The sequence below is a fragment of the Astyanax mexicanus genome, chromosome 16 (genome assembly GCF_023375975.1).
Source record: "Astyanax mexicanus isolate ESR-SI-001 chromosome 16, AstMex3_surface, whole genome shotgun sequence".
Taxonomy (NCBI): domain Eukaryota; kingdom Metazoa; phylum Chordata; class Actinopteri; order Characiformes; family Acestrorhamphidae; genus Astyanax; species Astyanax mexicanus.
The window spans coordinates 10,308,713-10,328,852 of record NC_064423.1 but is presented as its reverse complement, the minus strand read 5'-3'; the positions used below and the strand labels follow the sequence as shown (position 1 = coordinate 10,328,852).

The window sequence follows — 20,140 nt, the reverse complement described above, 5'->3', positions numbered from 1 at the left end:
GTGCTGCCATTATGATCGGGAGATTGTTGGTTCGAATCCTGGTCATGCAGCTTGCCATCTGCTGCCGGAGCCCTGAGAGAGCACAGTTGGTCTTGTTCTCTCTGGGTCGGTAGATGAAGTAAATGAATGAATTCATTAGAAGGAACATTTGGACATTGTATTTATCATTGGATAATTTTGCTAAACTGATATAGGCCTATGTATAAAATCTAATGTTTTTGTGCAATTTGTTCGACTAGGTTCTCATTATCTAGATCTGATTTATTGCAGGTTAAACAAAGCATACATACAGTGGTGTGCAAATGTAAAAAAAAAAAAAAAAAGCCCCCTACAGATTTCTTTTGTTGTTGCTTTTTTGTCATACTTACATTTTTCAGATTATCAAACAAACATTAATATCCGACAAAGATAACCTGAGTAAATATAAAAGCACTTTTTAAATGGTAATTTTATTTATTAAAGGAATGAAAAACGTATCCATTCCAATCTAGCCCTGTGTGAAAAAATGTTTGCCTCTAAAACTGATAACTTGGTTCTGCCACTCTTGGCAGCAACAACTGCAATCAAGCTTTACTGATAACTGGCAACGAGTCTTTCACGTCTCTGTGGAGGAATTATGTTCCACTCTTCTTTAAAGAATAGTTTTAATTCAGACACATTGGAGGGTTTTCCAGCATGAACCACTTGTTTAAGATCATCCACAGCGTCTCAATCAGACTTTAACTAGCCCACTCCAAAACCTTCATTTTGTTTTTTAAGCCGTTCAGAGGTGGACTTTGGATCAGAGGTTTGTGTGATTTGGGTCATTGTCCTGCTGCAGAACCCAAGTACACCTGAGCTTGAGGTCACAAACAGATGGCCGGATATTCTCCTTCAGGATTGTCTGGTAAACAGCAGAATTCCTGCTTCCATCTGTTACAGCAAGTTGTCCAGACCCTGAAGCAGCAAAGCAGCTCCAGATCATCACACTACCACCACCATGTTTTAAGTTCAGTACGATGTTCTTTTTCTGTAATGATGTTACTTTTACGACAGATGTAACAGGACACACACCTTCCAAAAAGTTCCACTTTTGTCACATCAGTCCAAATAATATTTACAATTTTATAATATTTAAAGTTCTGGGGATCATCAAGATGTTTTTTGGGAGAGAGGAAAGGCAGTTCTTTAAATGTTGTTCTGGGTGCTTTTGTGACCTCCTGGATGAGTTGTCCATGCCCTTTTGTCATAATTTCGGTCGACCGGTCACTCCTGGGAAGGTTCACCAGTGTTTCATGTTTTCTCCGTTTGTGAATAAAAGCTCTCAGTGTGGTTCACTGGAGTTCCAAATCCCTAGAAATTACTTTGTAACATTTTCCAGACTGATAGATGATCAGTGACTTTCTCATCTGTTTTTGAATTTCTTTAGATTGCAGCAGAATGTGTTGCTTTTTGAGATCTTTTATCTGCTTCATGTTATCAGTCGTTAGTAAAATTAAACTAAAAACTTTCCTGAAAGTGTGATTAATCACAATATATTTATGGGGGGCAGATTCGTTTGGATTGTTGTTTTTTCACATAATAAAATGAAATCATCATTTAAAAAGTGCTTTTTGTATTTACTCAGGTTATATTTGTCTGATATTAAAGTTTGTTTGATAATCTGAAAAATGTAAGTATGACAAAAAGCTAAAACAAAAGACAGTTTCCCTGGACAGTTAAACAGAGTGTGTTTTTGGAAAAATAAACAAATGTGAAATGCTGAACTTGATGTAATATAATATGAAGAATAAAGGATAAAATAATTAAACTGTTAAGCTGTTAAAGGTGATTTTTCTGAGTTTTCCCTTGAGCTGGGGAAATGACCAGGTGTCAGGTGACCCTGGATTGGCAGCTACACTGTGACAAGCCAGTCATCTTACACAAACAATGTGCCAATAATGTGCAACCGAATTCACACCAGACGCGACACGTCAGCACCACATTAGCATGGCATCAATAAGTGCAAGTTCAGCCCAGAAGACTGTGTGTCCAGTTCACACTGTGACTCAGCTCCATCACACAGCTGATTCATGAGCTCTAGCTGGTTTAAAGCAGCTTAAAATCAAAAACAGCAACAAAACCCGTACAATCTGTGTGGGGTGACCAGGGGTGTCCAAAAGTCATGGGACTGCAGTATGTAGACCGATCATGAAGTGTTTTCCTGCATACATAGCTGTATATGTTGTGAGGTGCTATCTTGTGAGTGAAGATAAAAACTGAAAAGTTTACTGATCCCATTAACTGTGGATCGTGCAGCTGGATTTAGGGCGTGTCGATGTGCAAAAAATACACCTTCCATGGCTCGAAACGCGCAAAAGGCATGTATTAATATTCTCTTAATTAATCATGTGTGTCCTGGGTGTAACATGAAATAAACCAATCAGTTTGTCACTTGCCATTCCCTTTAAGAGGTGTGCATGCTCTGACTTTGGCACGCTGATATCTTAACAGCGCAGCACTTTATGCATGAAAATTGATCTGCAGGTGATTACCGTATTTTATCTAATTACCTATAAGGCGCACTTAAAATCCTTTAATTTCCCCCCAAAAACGCCAGTGCACCTTATGTATAAATTTTACCAGTCAGGTTGTAAGGAGCAGTAAAGCTATGCTGCTGAAGTACAGCGTTTTACAGGAGTTTCAGTTTAGTTCTCCAGAACCGAGACTCGAGCAGTATTAGTATTAGCATTAGCGGCTAACCACGCTAAGCACTAGCTCTTTTGCAGTTCAGAGGTGAGTTTTATCGGCCTGTAGCCTATTTTGTTAAAACAAGCTTGCCGAAACACTCAGGGTTCCTCAGTGTAGCGTTATCTGGCAGCATTAGCCGCTAACTGCAGCTAGCCTTAGAGGAAGTCTGGACATCTAAGCTTATTGTAAATAAATGGAAGCACTTTACTCCCGCAAATAAACAGTTTTCAGGAGAGAAATCTGTGTAGTTTAACATCCAGTTCTTGTTTGACTTAATTCTTTTAAAGAATTACAGGTTTTCTTTTACTTAAATTAGCATAGCTTTAAATGGATAGGCTGAATTAGAAGGAAAACATGGTGACACCCCTGTTCCTTACTAGTGTCGCATAATGCGCCTTCTGGTGAGCCTTATGTATGAAAATAGACCAGAAATTAGGCTTTCACTGACATTGCAGCTTATAATAAAGTGTGCCTTAGAGTGCGAAAAATTAATAGAATCAATGCATCCCTTTAATGTTTCGAGACATGTAAGGCTTATTTTTTGTGCCCTCACGATACCAAAGAAACACCGACATGCCCTAAATCCATCTGCACGATCCACAATTAGCCAGTGATATAGTGATATAGATCACTAAAATTGGGCCGTTTGTATCATCTACACTTACGGTTCATATATGAGCCAGTGCCTGTTTAAGGGTTAGGGATCATGAATCTGGTGTGAATTTGCCCTTTAGAAAAGAAAAGACAAATCTCTTTCTCAGACTACCTTGACACCCCCCACCCGCACAACCTGTCAGATCACACTGCTGGACACTGTGTGAAGCACTGGTGCAAGCCCTGAAAAACCCAACCCAAGTTCATCCTAGTCAAAAGAAAAGGGCACACCCCCTGCTATGCCAGCTGTCCACATCACAGCTGGACCCTGGGTTTGCAGGCTGGACCAGAAGGATTACTGTATGTGTTAGTTTTGGCCATTGAACATTTTTTAAACATCTTTTTTTTTTTTACTCAGAAACAACAATACTGAGGCAATGTTAACATAGTCTTAGTCTATAGGCAGAACCGTACAGCAGGATATACAGGTGCATCTCAAAAAAATAGAATATTATTGAAAAGTTACTTTATTTTTTATAATTCAGTTCAAAGTTTGAAATAAATCATATATTATATAGATGTATTAAACACAAAGTGATCTATTTTAAGCTTTTATTTCTTTTATTGTTAATGATGGCTTACAGCAACTTAAAACTCAAAAATCAGTGTCTCAGAAAATTTGAATATTATATAAGACCAATTGGTACTTTTGGCAGTGTGGGCAGTGTGCCAAGTCCTGCTGGAAAATGAAATCTGCATCTCCATAAAAGTTGTCAGCAGAGGGAAGCATGAAGTGCTGTACGATTTTGTGCGAACACAAAACTGCTCTGACTTTAGACTTGAAAATAAAACACAGTGGATCAACACCAGCAGATGACATGTCTCTCCAAACCATCACTGATCATCAGTATATTTTACATGCCGTTTAAAAATGAAGGGAGCAGAGTCTGGAGGAAGAGTGGAGAGACACACAGTCCAAACTGCTTGAGGTCTAGTGTGAAGTTTCCACAATCAGTGATGGTTTGGAGAGACATGTCATCTGCTGGTGTTGATCCACTGTGTTTTATTATCAAGTCTAAAGTCAGTGCAGTTTTGTGTTCGCACAAAATCGTACAGCACTTCATGCTTCCCTCTTCTGACTTTTATAGAGATACAGATTTCATTTTCCAGCAAGACTTGGCACATTGCCCACCCTGCAAAATGCCTCATTTAATATTTATATAATTTTCTAAAACACAGATTTTTGGGTTTCCATTGGCTGTAAGCCATAATCAACAACAATAAAATAAATAGATGCTTAAAATAGATCACTCTGTGTTTTAGTACATCTATGTAATATATGAGTTTTACATTTTGAACTGCATTACTGAAATAAAGTACATTTTTTTAATGATATTCTAATTGTTTGCGATGCACCTCTAAGTGTGGATTAGCAGGCGCTGATTTAGGGCTCTGGATTGATGTGAAGGAAAGTCAATGTGAAGCCAAAAAAAACAAAAAAAACATCTGGTGTGTTAGTTAGTACTGGGTGTGGGGGGGGGGGGGGGGGGGTGTGGCAGAGGGAGAGGGAGGGCCAGTCTACACAATTAAAAAGACAGGAAGGGTATATGTGGTCTGTAAAACAGTAAAACAGTAAGGCTCCTGGCCACTGTTGGCTACATGTGTTTTCCATGGTTAATGTAGAATGGTTTTAACTAATATATATGAGAATCATACTTTAGAAAGATTGCAGTACACTTCTATAAGCATAGGGGGAGATATGGCTTCTACATTCTTAAAAATAAAGGTGCAAAAAAATGTTTTTGTGAAAACTAAAAAAATCTCTATTTCTCTAAAAAAAAAATATATATATACTTTTGTATATGACTTGAGAAAAAACCTGTTCAGGAAAGTATTCCTTTCTTTTAAACTTTAGTAGGTTCTCCATACTTACTAAATCTCTTTTTACATAGGGTTTTACAATGGGTTCTCAAACTCCTGATTTTTTCCTTATGATTATTTCATTTTTATTTTCCCCTAGAAACCAAATTTCAAAATGGTATTCTGCTAATAATAAAAAGAAAAATCGTAAAATAAATGTATGTGTTCCAATTGGATGGAAGTGGAAATTGCTTCGTAATAAAATGCACAAACTGCACTGAACTTTTACTAATAAAACAATACACAGGACCACTTTAAAATAAAGCTTGTTTTTTAAGGGTTTATAAATAGTGTACTAAGGCGTTTATTTAGGTTAGTAATTATTAGGTTACAAACCATTAATAAGCAGTTCTAACACATAAATAGAATGAATGCTTATCTTACTTTGTCAGAATTAACATTTTTGTTGATATCTTTGTTCATATTTAACTATAATAACAAATTAAATAATAAACTTCATTAATAAACTTCTTTATAAACTATTAATAAACCCTTTATAAATGAGCCTTTTTTGAAAGTGGTACCCAATATTTTTACTGGACAAATTGTGTATCATGTTAAAATAAAATGTAAAAAATCCTCAATAAAGGCAGTCTGACACACTTGCTCTGGGAGAAGAAAGAGTAGGTGAGTCTGGGTTTGCCACTGGCCTCTAATGCACAGAATTTGGTCACAAATTTGACAAAATAGAATGGAAAGGAATCTAAAGTTTAGTCATGGCTGCAATCTGAATTTATTCACTCAAAGAGTGATAGAGTAAAAAAAAACATTTTGGGGTCTGTGAGGACCAGGATGAGAACCACTTGATTTAAGTATACATCAGTTTGTTTTTTTTTTTTTTGGAATCTGAGACAATTGTTGGTACAGATTATTCGAGTAGTAGTAGTAGTAGTAGAAGTTGAGGGAATCCACATTTTCAGAGAAATAAGCAACTTGACTTGGACTATTCTCAATGGAACCAAAGCTGGAGAAGCCAGCTTGAACCAACATTTGGACCTCCAATCTTGCAATACTGACAGTGACACTGGTAAAATTTAAATCCACATCTGTTGATGCACCAACACTTAAAAATCATAAACTAGTCCTTGGCACACTCAAAAAATAATTAAAGTGATAGCAAAGCAAACAGCTCTTTAATATTATTGGGAATATAGCAAAACTTCAAGAGCCTTGGGGTTCTAGATTATATGCCCTTCCTTTATATGAACTTTTAGAAACTTAAATTGACCACTTTTAGAAATCCTGAAAAAGGGGACTGATTCTGTTAAATAGGCCATACCAAACTTATAGTGCTGGGGTTATTGGCCAACCAGTGGCTTTCAGAGATCAATCCAAGCCAAATGGTTCTTCGCAACGCCTCCAACGGCCAACGTACTGTACAACAGCCAAGCCGTGAGGCTAAAGAAGTCTCTCCAACTGCCTTGGATTATTGTTAACTTTGGTTTACAGCAAAAAAAAGTTATAAAAACCATTTGCGCCCTTTTGTTCAAGTCACAAACTTAAAAGCTTTAAAAACCTACATGTGTGCATTTTAGCGATTTTTTTTTCTTGTTACTGCGTTTTACGAACTGATTCGATTTTCACATAGAATACTCTTCAACAATAATACAAACCACGTTATTTAAAACAGTACATAAAAAAAGGACATCAAAAAAATAAGCTGCTACATGTCGACGAGTGCCAGGCTCATTAACTCTTATGGGGCATTGTGTTGGCGTAAAAGTCTCTGCAGGTTTGGCAGCAGCGTTGATACCAGCGCATGTCCTGGCACAGGTTCTTCTCCCGGATCACCCTGCAGTACACCGTCCACTGGTCCCCTGTGCACTTATACGTCAGCGCCGCTGCCCAGAACAACACAGGGACAAGACACATGGTGTTAGTGAAGATATTTTTTTTTTTATTATTTTCCATTTTATAAATCAGTGCTTGTTCTGATCAGCAATTTCAGTTAGATATATATCATATAGCAGATGAACACAGTGATATTTGAGAAGTGAAATTAAGTTTATAATGTAGGATTTACAGAAAGTGTGCAATAATTCTTTAAACACAATAAGATAGGTGCATAAATTTATCAATAAAACTTGTCGTTTTATTGATTTAAATACTTTTAGCACTAATTATTAGAGCATGAAATTAGTTTAGTAAGCTCAATGACCCTTGACCTACATACACAGGTGAATCCAATTATGAGAAAGGGTTAAGTTTTTCTCCTTTTTGCATCTTCTCTAATAAGTGGCAACATGGTAGCCTAAAAAAACCAAAACTCTCAAATGACCTCAAAAAAAAAGATTGTTCAACATAATGGTTTAGAGGAAGGATATAAAAAGCTCAATAATCTCAGAGATTTATATTTCAGCTATGAGAAATATAGTAAGGAAATGGAAGAACCACAGACAGAGTTCTAGTTAAAGTCAAGAAAAATCTCAGATAAGCAGAGGAGAAGGATGATGAGAACAGTCATAGTCAACCACCATATTCACAGATCAGCTCCAAAGACCTACATCATCATCTTGCTGCAGATGGAGTCACTGTGCATCGTTCACTATTCACTATTCAGTGCACTTTACACAAGGAGAGGCTGTATGGGAGAGTAATGCAGAAGAAGCCTTTTCTGAGCACACGCCACAAACAGAGTCACTTGAGGTATGCTAAAGCTAAAGCACATTTAGATAAACCAGCTTCATTTTGGAATAAGGTTCTGTGAACTGATGAAATGGAGGATAAAGAACACAGCATTCCAAGACAAACACTTTACTGCTCCCCACAGTAAAATTTGGTGGTGGTTCATCATGCTGTGGGGCTGTGTGATCAGTGCAGGTACTGGGAATCTTAATAAAGTTAAAGTTGAGGGTCTCATGGATTTCAGTCAATATCAGCAGATTCTTGAGAACAATGTTTAAGAATCAGTGAGAAAGTTGAAGTTAAAGTTAAAGAGCTGGGGCTGGATACTTCAACAAGACAACGACCCAAAACACTAAACACTAAACTCTGCTCTAAATCTACTAAATCATTCATGCAGAGGAACAAGTACAACATTCTGGAATGATCATCTCAGTCCCCAGACCTGAATATTATTAAAAATCTGTGGTGTGATTTAAAGCAGCTGTTCATGATCAGAAACCTGAATCAAACCTGACTGAACTGGAGACGTTTTATAAAGAAGAATGATCCAAAATACCTTCAACCAGAAGCCAGACTCTCATTGGAAGAAGCTATAGGAAGAGTTTAAAGGCTGTTATTTCTGGAAAAGGAGAATCTAATAAATATGTCTGCTATATTTAACTGAAATTGCTGATCAGAACAACCAATGATTTACAAAGAAATGTCAGGAAAATTATCATACCAACAGAGGTGGAAAAAAGTACTGAAAAAATGTAATTAAGTAAAAGTACCTTTACTTTGCTAAAATTCTACTCAAGTAAAAGTAAAAGTACCCATTAAAAAATCTACTCGAGTAAAAGTAAAAAAGAGCTCAATTTGAAATGTACTTTGAGTAAAAGTTACATAGTTACTTTTAATTATTTGATGTTAAAAAGTAGCAGATGTTCCTAATGAAAACTTAAGGAATAATTATGAAAAACATGAAAACATACGAAAAAACTGTTGGTCGGCACGTGCGCAATGCCTGAAAGAAGCACATATCGATGGGTAGCATAACTCAACAGAACACCGATTCCCCCGAGCCGCGAGCACCGACCCCAGGCTACAGAGCTGATTCACACAGCGTCTCTCCCGCTGTGAACACTACATGGAGAAGTTCAGCTGCGCTGCCATGGAGAACAAAACTCTTTTTTTTTTTTTTTTATTCAGACAAAATATTTTTTTCCCCAAGCATTTAATTTTTTCCAATGAAGCGAAGTAAATTACTTGTGTTAAAATAATAAAATAATTGAGTAAAGGTAAAGTTACCTATTTTAAAAACGACTTTAAAAATGACAAATTACTCATAAAATCTACTCAATTACAGTAACATGAGTAAATGTAATTAGTAACTTTCCACCTCTGCATACCAATATAACTTCTACAGAATACAGTCATGTGTGGTGAGTGTGGGGTTGAGTTTGCTTACCCAGCCTGGGAGAAGTGATGGTGTTGACGTTGACTTTTTCATTGCACGCCCCCTGGTGGCACTGCCGGTACGCTGGGGACTTTAGAAATATCGGGCAGTCGCTTCCATGGCGACCTGTCACTTTGTGCATGCACTGGACCACTCTGGACTGCAGACCACGGCCACAGGAGGACGAGCACTGAAAGAAACCATCAAAACAGATCAGCATTAGTAGTCATACTGGATATACTTCCATGTTGTGCATTATTAAGATGAATCATCACAAACTTGTATGTCACTTCTTATGCTGTTTCAGTATATCCTAATATGTATTCTCATGGGAAGGCTTGGGATCATCCACAAGTGTATATGTTACGAGGTTTTATCTTGTGAGTAAGGCTAAACCATGGCCAGTGTTCTTACGGCAAGCCAACATGAACTATTGGAGTTCAATTGAGGACTGATAGTGGATGCAGATGGATGCATTCGTTGACCCACACAGTGTCACACTATACCAGGAATACATCACAGAAGGCATTACAACCCATAGTGGGTTGCCAGTCACTGGGTAATGACGGTGACTGGCAGTGTCTGGCTAGAATTGTCCCTGAGAACAGATAATCATAACAATGTGTTAAAGCAGCTTCACACTGCACAGATATACATGTTGGAACACAGAATCTTCTCACTACATTTACTTTCCTGCTCCCGCACCAGACAGCTCTAAACCAATCAGAAGAGAGAATGTGCTCGCGTGGTTTATTGATGCGCATTTTGGTGCGTTTAGGTTTTTATGCCTGTGTGAAACCAAACCAAACAGAGGGAGAAAACACTCCAACTAAATAAACTCATCAACTGATCCAAACCATAGAAACTTTCACAACTACAGGTGTGAAAATGCTTTTTTTATACTCAGCAAATTAGGTTTTAATCCAGAAATCCCTAAAACCAAGCTGAGATGTTAACAATAAAGTAAAACAAGTTTCCTTCATTCAATTTATCATGCATTCTTTAATCTCTCCTCAAACATACAAGTAGATTCTAGTATTTTAATTGCAGCCACTGATATAAATATAATCACATTTTACATTTCTTACATTCATTATCTTACTTACATTTAAATATTCACTGTAAAACACGTGTATTCAGAAGAACAAGTGTGATTAATTGCAGTCAAGCACAGAATATTGTCGTGATGAATCTGATTACATTTTTTAATCGATTGACAACACTAGTTTTAATACATATTAATACAAACTCAAATTTTAGTGAGGAACAGTTTTATTAGAACACATTTATTCAACATAATATCTCTATAAAACCAGATGATTAGAACATTGTCAGAAATGCTATTGGAGGGGCCTGTCTCATTTAAACCTCATTTAAAAAAATAAAACCCAAAATGGATAAAAAAGTTTGGTATAGTTTAGGTTTAGTTTAGGTTTTGCTTTTATTTGTTGAAATTAATGATATCAGCCATCTATCTATATATATATCTATCTATCTGTCTATCTATCTACAGTGTAATAATTATATAATTATAAAATAATGATTTGATTACATGCTGATTTTGTTAGTTTACTGGTTTATTTTAACAGCGAGAGACAGAATATCAACCAGTCAGACCGCCCACTGAGTGGTTATTTGTCCATAAGACACATTAATTAGTTCTGTCCTTCAGAGAACGTACTCTTAATTTCACCTCATTATGTGTATAAAACACCAAATCAGTCTCACAGAATCAGTCTCTTCCATTCAAGACCAAATAACTGTCAAAAGACTCCAGTGAGAAGATAGTATACCTGCACAAGGCTGGAATGGGCCCACCAGCAAGAAGCTTGGTGACAAAGAGACCACTGCTGGCACAGTCATTTGAAAATAGAAGAAAACCAAGAAGAAAAACAATCAATCTGCCTTGCTTTGGAGCTCCATGTATGTGGATGGGTCTTCCAGCATGACAATGACCCAAAACATACAGCCCAAGAAACAAACGAGTGTCTTAAGAGGAAACACATTAAGATCCTGGAGTGGCTTAGCCAGTCTCTAAACCTTTGTAGAATAATCTGACCTCTGTGCTTGCACACAAGGATTTCTCCACCAATTAACAAGTCATGTTTTATTTCAGCTAATGAAATAATTAATACAAATTAATTCACACATTTCATTTAATGTAATCTATCTATCTAATCATGGTGAGATCCAGAGAGCTCTCTGAGGCTTTAGAAGGATAGTTGTGGGTGTTTTTAAATCATAAGGTGTCCTAATTTTAATACATGGCTGTGCATCACCAGTGTGGATTAATTATGTGCATTCTTTAATCTGCTTTCAAACAATGTATTAAAGACAATTTCCTCCATGCTTTTTAAACTTCTCCAGGTTATTCAGGTATCTGTCAGCACCTGTCCTACAAGCGTCAGTGGTGTCCTCCTACAGTGTTGTGTAAGTGATGTTCAGGAGGATGCTTCACAGCGCTGCTGCTGCTGCTGCTGCTGTCGTGATAAACGCAGTCTGGAGGCAGAACTTCTTTACAATGCAGAACGTGGCAGCTTGATTAGGCCGCCCTACTTCTCGGCATACGAAGCTTTCAGAGAGTGTCAGCGCTTCTCTCAGCCTCCACTTGACATTTGTCTTGATAAAGAGTGCGGAATCCTAAGATTACCTAATTACAATAATTCACACTTGTTACGCAAGCAGCCTGGGTGGTTCAGTGGATGTCGGTGGCAGTGACTTAGCTGATAAAACTCAACACCCATCCCGGACTGTGAAGCGTGGCAGAGACAGGTGGTCACGTAATGATCGAGAAAGCACTGCTGATGTAAAAATGTTTATTAAGTTTTGCTAAGTAATAAAGTTTCAATTAGCAGAATGGATTGTCAAAACACTCTTAGGCCTAATGGTTTCTGGGAACCCATAAACTTTTACTGTATTTATTTTGATTTAATATTATTTCAACTATGGTAGTAATACTCTAATCTGAGTTTGATTTTATTATGGAATGCTGTGTTAAATTTACATCCAACATTCCATTTAGCATTTACAGCTCTGGAAAAAAAATAAGAGACCACTTGAAATGATGAGTTTCTTTGATTTTACCAAATTGAAAACCTCTAAAATAATAATCAAGAGAAAGATGGATGATCACAAGCCATTAAACCAAGATGAACTGCTAGAATTTTTGCACCAGGAGTGGCTTAAAGTTATCCAAAAGCAGTGTGTAAGACTGGTGGAGGAGAATATGATGCCAAGATGCATGAAAACTGTGATTAAAAACCAGGGTTATTCCATCAAATATTGATTTCTTAACTCTAAATGACAATATTTTTGTTTGGAATTTGGGAGAAATGTTGTCTGTAGTTTATAGAATAAAACGACAATGTTCATTTTACTCAAACATATACCTCTAAATAGCAAAATCAGAGAAACTGATTCAGGAACTGAAGTGCTCTCTTAATTTTTATATATATATGATGTTATTACTGCGGCATGCCGTGTAAGCTTTGCATCTGACATTACAGCACTTAATCATTTAGATGCATGATTAACACTTGCACTCTACCACCACCATGTTTGAGAGTATGATGTTTTTAATATGGAAGACTATATTAGTTTTACACCAGACATAACAGCACGGAATAATTTTTATTCATGACTGAAATACCTCAAGGGTTTAGCTTCCCAGGAGTGACCAGCCAGCCCAAATTACTCCAAAAGGGCATGGACAACTCATCCAGAAGGTCACAAAAGAACCCAGAACAAAATATAAACACCTGCAGCGATCACTAACAAAAAGTAATACATCATTTCAGAAAAAGAACATCATAGTTCTCATAACATGTAAAACGTGGTGGTGGTAGTGTGATGGTCCAGGGCTGCTACAGAACCTGGACATTTTGATGTAAATGATAGAACCATGAATTCTGCTGTTTACGAGACAATCCTGAAGGAGAATGTTTAGCCGTCCTTTTTGTGAACTCAAGCTCAGGGCGTACTTGGTTGCTGCAGCAGGACAACGATCCAAAGCACACAAACAAGTTCACCTCTGAATTGCTAAAAAAAAAAAAAAAAACTAAAGAAATCTGTAGGGGGCACATACTTTTTCACAGCACTGTATATTAACAAAAGAAATAAAGGTGATCAGAAAAAATGTGAAACATCTTGTGTTCATACATCTTTGCCAAGAAAGAAAAGTCAAAGTGAATGTATAAAAACACTCTACTCTTTCCATACTGCCTTAACTGTTTTTTTTTTTTTTGTATTGAGGTTATAATTCAAACAACTTTTTTTTCTTCTACGAGTTTCATAATGCTAAATTAGCACAAAAGTAGAGCTAAGTAACTGAAATCTCCTTCCCAGGAGTGTTGAGAAGTTAACAGAAGGACACAAATGTGAGCAGACAAAACCGGGAGATAGGAAACTACTAGTTATTGTCAGCTGTAATGTAGAGATCCTGCAAGGTCATGTTGAAGGTACTGTTTTCTGCTCTGGCTAAGCAGGCTACAAAAAAATAAGAGTTGAAAGCACAGTCTGGCAGTAAATGTGGAAATATACGAACTCAATTACAGCAGTGCTCAGTCAAGCACGCTCAGACCGCAGGGAATACACACCGTCTAGCAGCGGAGTTACACACCGGCCCATTTTCTTTAGAGGTGTCAAATGCAAAACAATCCACACTCCACTGCGTGTGGACCCAAACGTCTTTCATCACCAACCAATATTTCACTTTTATAAGCAGCGGCGGGGTGGTGAAAATCAAATCAGCATGCCGGGTCTGACTCCATCCAGCCTGCAGTGGGAGCTTTATAAACAGCATGAAGGGGGGGAGTTACCAGGGCTGCCCGGCCGAACGGCTGCAGTGTGTGTGTGTGTGTGTAAATGTGTGTGTGTGTGTGTGTGTGTGTGAGCAAGTGTGTTTGAGCAGTGGGACTGGTGTCTTGCTGCCTTAAATGTACTTTTAACAAGACGTGGGACCCCAGAGCGGGCTCAATCTAATATCCTCTGATCAAAGCCCCTTTCTAACCACAGGGTCACGGCACCAACGTGCGAGGTCAGCTGCTGAACTCGAGTGATTTGTAGGTCTAGAATAAGCCAGAAAAAAACTCTTCTGCTAGATGTTTAATATGTTTAAAACAATAAATGTGGTCAAATCATAGACTGTGTATAGCTGGGCAGAGCATCGTCTCTCAAAAGTGAAGCCACCACAGGTGGGGCGCCCCCTGCTGTTCGGTTGCAGAAAACCGAATAGGTTTCAATGGCAAAACAGACTTTCAATCACGTTTTTTTCCCAATATACTGTAAATCTACCTCCATTATTTAAATGCAGCAGTTAGTGTAACCTCTGCTTATATTGTTAAATTTTTATGTCCCCACAGAATTCATTTTTTAAAACGTTATTCAGCTCTGTTCAAAAAGGTGTGGTTACTGTAAAAGGCCTGGGTTACACCTAGCCGGGGTGGGACCAATGACTGTATGGGTGGGAGCATAGACTGTGTGAGCTCTGTGGAGGCAGCCCTCAGGGGTGGGGTTATTTAAATGAGTAGGCTGTCTCTCCACAGTCTTTCTCTCTCCTCTGGTCTCTACTGCGCTCTACAGACTCGGGTTTCAGGATCGCCAACATGGCAGAAGATTTTGGCTTCTCTTTTTTACTGAATGAATGGGAACGGCGACACGGCGTCCATCTTTTTTACAGTCTCTATAGACTATAAAACACACTGCATTATAAGGTGCACTATCAATGAATGTCTATTACCTGGTCTACACTAATAAGGATGCCTACATCGAAGTGAACAAGGGAGTCACCATGTTTTTCCTTTTAATTCAGCAGGTTTCACCTATGTACTGTAATTCTTATTAAAAACAAATTATTTCAAAGTCAAATGAGTGCTGGATGTTAATCTACACAGATTTATTTCCCTGGGTGAGTAAAGCACTTCTGTTTATTTACAGTAAGCCTTATTTTGTCTAAGGGTGAGTTTCGGTAAAGTTTCTCCAGCACTAAGGCTGGGTGCAGCAGTATTAGCACAAATGCTAACATATAGCTTTATAGATCTGTGTATTTCACCGCTGGTTTCATCAGGAGTGGTATTGAAGAATTGATGGGCAGCCCAGTTGGAAAAGTATTTAAGTATATAAGTTCTTGTACTAAACATAAATATAAATCTACAGCTTTGGCAAATAATAAGAGATCACTTAAAAATTACGAGTTTCTTTGATTTTACCAGATTGAAAACCTCTGGAATATAATCAAGAGGATGATGGATGATCACAAGCCATCAAACCAAGCTGAACTGCTTGAGTTTTTGCACCAGGAGTAAAGGCATAAAGTTATCCAAAAGCAGTGTGCAAGACTGGTGGAGGAGAACATTGTTTTTAAGTATTTTTTTAAGTATATTTTTATTAGTACTTCATGATTTGCACTTTCTTTATATGTTAGTTGTTATGGGATGTTTATTTATTTATTTTTTTCTTTGCAAATATTCAAATGGAAACATTACTATATGTATAGTATGTGCAACATATGTAAGCATTATTTGCACTGTCAAGATATTTTAGTAATATAAAATGCACTGAAATGGCCCCGACATTACAATTCCAGTTCACCAGAGTGTCAGTCGGCTCAGAAGCACATGTGCTCTATCTTTCTATTGGTCAGTGCCAGGAAGCAGGTTGTGGAGGATGTCAAACTATGTGACTATGTCATACTACACAGACATATGTTGCTCAGGACACTGAAATTCGGATAAGACGCAGGTATTCAGCATCGTGTCCAAATCAGGCTATTTTTTTTTGTATTCTAAATCAGTCATAACAGAACCTTTTATACAGCAACAGGTATTCTGTTGGGTGTAATGGGCAGAAACCTGCCAGATCCGATTTTGCAGCCAACTGAGAAATTCAGCCCCTAATTTCGTCATTTGCTACCAACACTCACAATGTGTTTCACATAATTGGATGAAGATGGCATTCTGAAAGCACTCGGGGATCCAGAGATCTCACTGTTTAGTTGGGATAAATGAATGAAATATGGTTTTAACACAGTACGTCCAGCCATGTCAGGCCTGTTCCAGTTAGATATAAACAGCTAATCTGCACAGACTAATCTAACCCAATCCCTGATAACAATAATCTAGCTGAGTTCATTAATGCAGTTTTTGAAGCACCAACATCCAGGTTATTTGGTCTGTCAGGCAGCCAGTCATATTTCCCTCAGGATGCTCTCTATAATTTCTGAAAAAAGTAAAAAAAAAAAAAAAAAAAAAAAAAAAGCATGCAACACCATGGAATATGTAATTCAGCACCTAGAACATTCATTCACACTTTTTTGAAATATCCCAATGTAGCAAATACAGCTCTGTAAAAAATTAAGAGAGCACTTCAGTTTCTGAATTAGTTTCTCTGATTTTGCTATGTACAGGTTTATGTTTGAGTAAAATGAACATTGTTGTTTTATTCTATAAACTACAGACATTTCTCCCAAATTCCAAATAAAAATATTGTCATTTAGAGCATTTTTTTGCAGAAAATGAGAAATGACTGAAATAATAAAAAAAGAGCTTTCAGACCTCGAATAATGCAATAAAAACAAACAAACAAAAAAACAAGTTCATATTCATAAACTTTTAAGAGTTCAGAAATCAATATTTGGTGGAATAACCCTGGTTTTTAATTACAGTTTTTTTTTTATGAATCTTTGCATGTTCTCCTCCACCAGTCTTACACACTGCTTTTGGATAACTTTATGCCTTTACTCCTGGTGCAAAAATTCAAGCAGTTCAGTTTGGTTTGATGGCTCGTGATCATCCATCTTCCTCCTGATTATATTCCAGAGGTTTTCAATTTGGTAAAATCAAAGAAACTCTATCTAAAATACTTTATTTAAGCATACCACTTATGCAAAATGTATGTGTTTTAAATGATGACCTTTAATACCAACAAGAAAACAATCCTGCAACTTTGGATTACCCCTTAACTTTCAATTCAAAATTTAGTCAGAAAGGAATATTTAACAGCAAAAATTAATAGAGCTAAAAACAGCTCTTCAATCAGTAATTGGGAGAATTGGGAGAGGTTATCCAGGATTGTGTAGCTCTTTGATGATTTGTTTGTTAAATATGTTCTTATTTGATTGTTTTTAGTAGTAATTTATTGTATGCTGTTGTCTGTTTTTTTTACAAAAACTTTGAAAGCATCCTTAAGTGCAGTCGCAAAGACCATTAAAAATGTTATGATGAAACTGGCACTCATCAGAGCCACCCCAGGAAACGTACAAGAGTTACCGCTGTTGCACAGAATAAGTTCATCAGTTAACAGCACCTAAATAGTTTGAGTATTTTGGTTTGTTACTACATGATTCCCTATGTGTTTCATCATATTCTGGATGACTTCAGTATTCATTTATAATGTAGGAAAATCAATAAAATAAAAATATTATATGTGAAGATTTGACTGGTACTGTATGAATATTACAGTGGAGTTTAATAATAAGAAAAAAAAGAATAAATAAAAAAAACATGCCAGCCTTTAGAAACAACCCAGCAAATGTGAAACTCTCAGCCTCTCAGTGGGTGAACAGCACCTCCTCCTCCAGCACCCCTGACCTGCAATCACTGGTCTTCCCTTCAATCTGTCTAACACCTCCTCTGTCTGCACTGGTCTGAGCTCAGGGGGGGGTTGAAGGTTTCCTCTCTGACATGCTTTTTTAGGAAATCATGGTGAGGACAACAGCAAGCCTCCAGCAGGTGGACTCTAGATCTGAACATCATTTATAAAAGCCAACATTACCCTGATGTAGAATACGACTTTCTCAACCAGACCAAGGTGATGATATGTCTGAGATCTTTACAGAGTTACAGCTGCTGGCGGAATCTTTTACCCCTTTAAAAATACACCATCTATACCGTCAAGAGGTATTACAACAGAATTATAATCATTTTGTACATGTATATACTTTTTTATCCATAACATTATTATATTAAAAGAAATGTTCAACTACCACAGAAAAATACAAACATATGCCATTGTTGTCCATTTTCTTAGAAACCTCTTTTTTTAGAAACCCCAAGTTAGGTGTTTCTAATTTGGTGTCCAGTGAGTAGCAGCACAAAGAAGATGTTTCCAATAATGTGGCCAATAGACTGAAAGCACACTATAGATGTTTCCAATAATGTGGCCAGTGAGTAGCAGCACAAAGTAAGTGTTTCCAATAAAGTGGCCAGTGAGTAGCAGCACAAAGTAGGTGTTTCCAATAAAGTGGTAAACAGACTGAAAACACACTATAGATGTTTCTAATAAAGTGCCCAGTGAGTGGATGTTAAAGATACGCGTTTCCAATAAAGTGGCCAGTGAGTGGCAGCACAAATAGGTGTTTCCAATAAATTGGCAAATGATTTAAAGCACAGTATAGGTGTTTCCAATAATGTGGCCAACAGACTGAAAGCACACTACAGATGTTTCCAATAAGGTGGCCAGTGAGTGGAAGTTCTAGATATGCGTTTCCAATAAAGTGGCCAGTGAGTGGAAGTTCTAGATATGCGTTTCCAATAAAGTGGCCAGTGAGTGGATGTTAAAGATACGCGTTTCCAATAAAGTGGCCAGTGAGTGGACGTTAAAGGTACGAGTTTCCAATAAAGTGGCCAGTGAGTGGAAGTTCTAGATATGCGTTTCCAATAAAGTGGCCAGTGAGTGGACGTTAAAGATACGCGTTTCCAATAAAGTGGCCAGTGAGTGGACGTTAAAGGTACGAGTTTCCAATAAAGTGGCCAGTGAGTGGCAGCACAAAGCAGGTCTTTCCTATAAAGTTGACAAATGATTTAAAGCACAGTAAAGGTGTTTCCAACAAAGTGGCTAGTGGACTTTGTAGTGGGCATGAAGTTTGTTTGTGAAGGACTAGTTTGACGGAGAGACAGAGTTTGTAAAGGTATAGAGTGTGTGGAGGGAGTTTGAGGTGGTGGTGGTGTAGTTTGTGCTGATGAAGTTTTTGAAGACATAGAGTGTGCAGTGGGGAGTTTGAGGTGGTGGTGGTGTAGTTTGTGGGGATGGAGTTTGTAAAGGTATAAGGTGTATGGTGATGTAGTTTGACGTGATAGGGTGGTGGTGTAGTTCGTGGTGATGGAGCATGTTGTGGGGGAGTTTGAGGTGGTGGTGGTAGTGTAGTCTGACGTGGTAGGGTGGTGGTGTAGTTTGTGGGGATGGTGCAGTTGTGGGGAAGGAGTCTGTGAATGGAGGCTCACAGTCGAGGAGCACAGAGACACTGTGTTCGGCTGACCTGATGATGAATTGGTGCCTTTTTGCTTCCTTCCTTATTAACTAACTGAATGGTGGGTGTTGGGAGCAGTGAGGTACTGTGTGTGTGTGTGTGTGTGTGTGTGTGTGAGAAAGAGAGAGAGAGCCTCTTATTGTGTTGCTTGTCTCTACTGACGCCAGTAGCTGCATCAGTTTGGCTGGACCCACTGCTGACCACTCGGGCAGAATATCAAGTGAAAAGCATCCACAGGAGGAACATAACACTCACTGTTTACAGACCTGTGAGTGTGTGTGTGTGTGTGTGTGTGTGAGAGAGAAAGAGAGAGAGAGAGAGAGAGAGAGAGAGAGAGAGAGAGCATGTAAAAGTGTCTGGACTAGAGTGAAAAGGAGAGACAGAAATAAAGAGATAAAGAATAAAAAGAATAAATGTTGCACGTCATGTTGCAAGATCTTGATTCTTGACACAAGAAAAGTAGATACACAGTGCTGTCTCTGTGTCTGGGTGAGTCACAGGCTGCTGCTGCCTGAGAAGCATGAAGGGGAGGAAGAACGAGTATAGGAGTAAACACGAGGTAACCAACCGCATGGCCTCCATCCACATGGTTGGGCACGTGCTTGTAAATGCAC

The 20,140-nt window shown here is 37.9% G+C and overlaps 1 protein-coding gene across 2 annotated transcripts in view; it reads right to left on the bottom strand.

Moving 5' to 3' along the window:
• Nucleotides 1-6,627: 6,627 nt before the first annotated feature.
• Nucleotides 6,628-20,140, bottom strand: part of adamts17 (ADAM metallopeptidase with thrombospondin type 1 motif, 17) — a 170,850-nt gene continuing 157,337 nt past the window's right edge. For both annotated transcript variants that reach the window (XM_049465461.1, XM_049465460.1), the window contains 2 exons: nt 9,296-9,473; nt 6,628-7,064 (listed from right to left, as the gene is read on the bottom strand). In XM_049465461.1, coding sequence (XP_049321418.1) covers nt 6,913-7,064; nt 9,296-9,473 — 330 coding nt within the window. In that variant the 3' untranslated portion in view covers nt 6,628-6,912. The remainder of the gene's footprint in view (nt 7,065-9,295; nt 9,474-20,140) is intronic.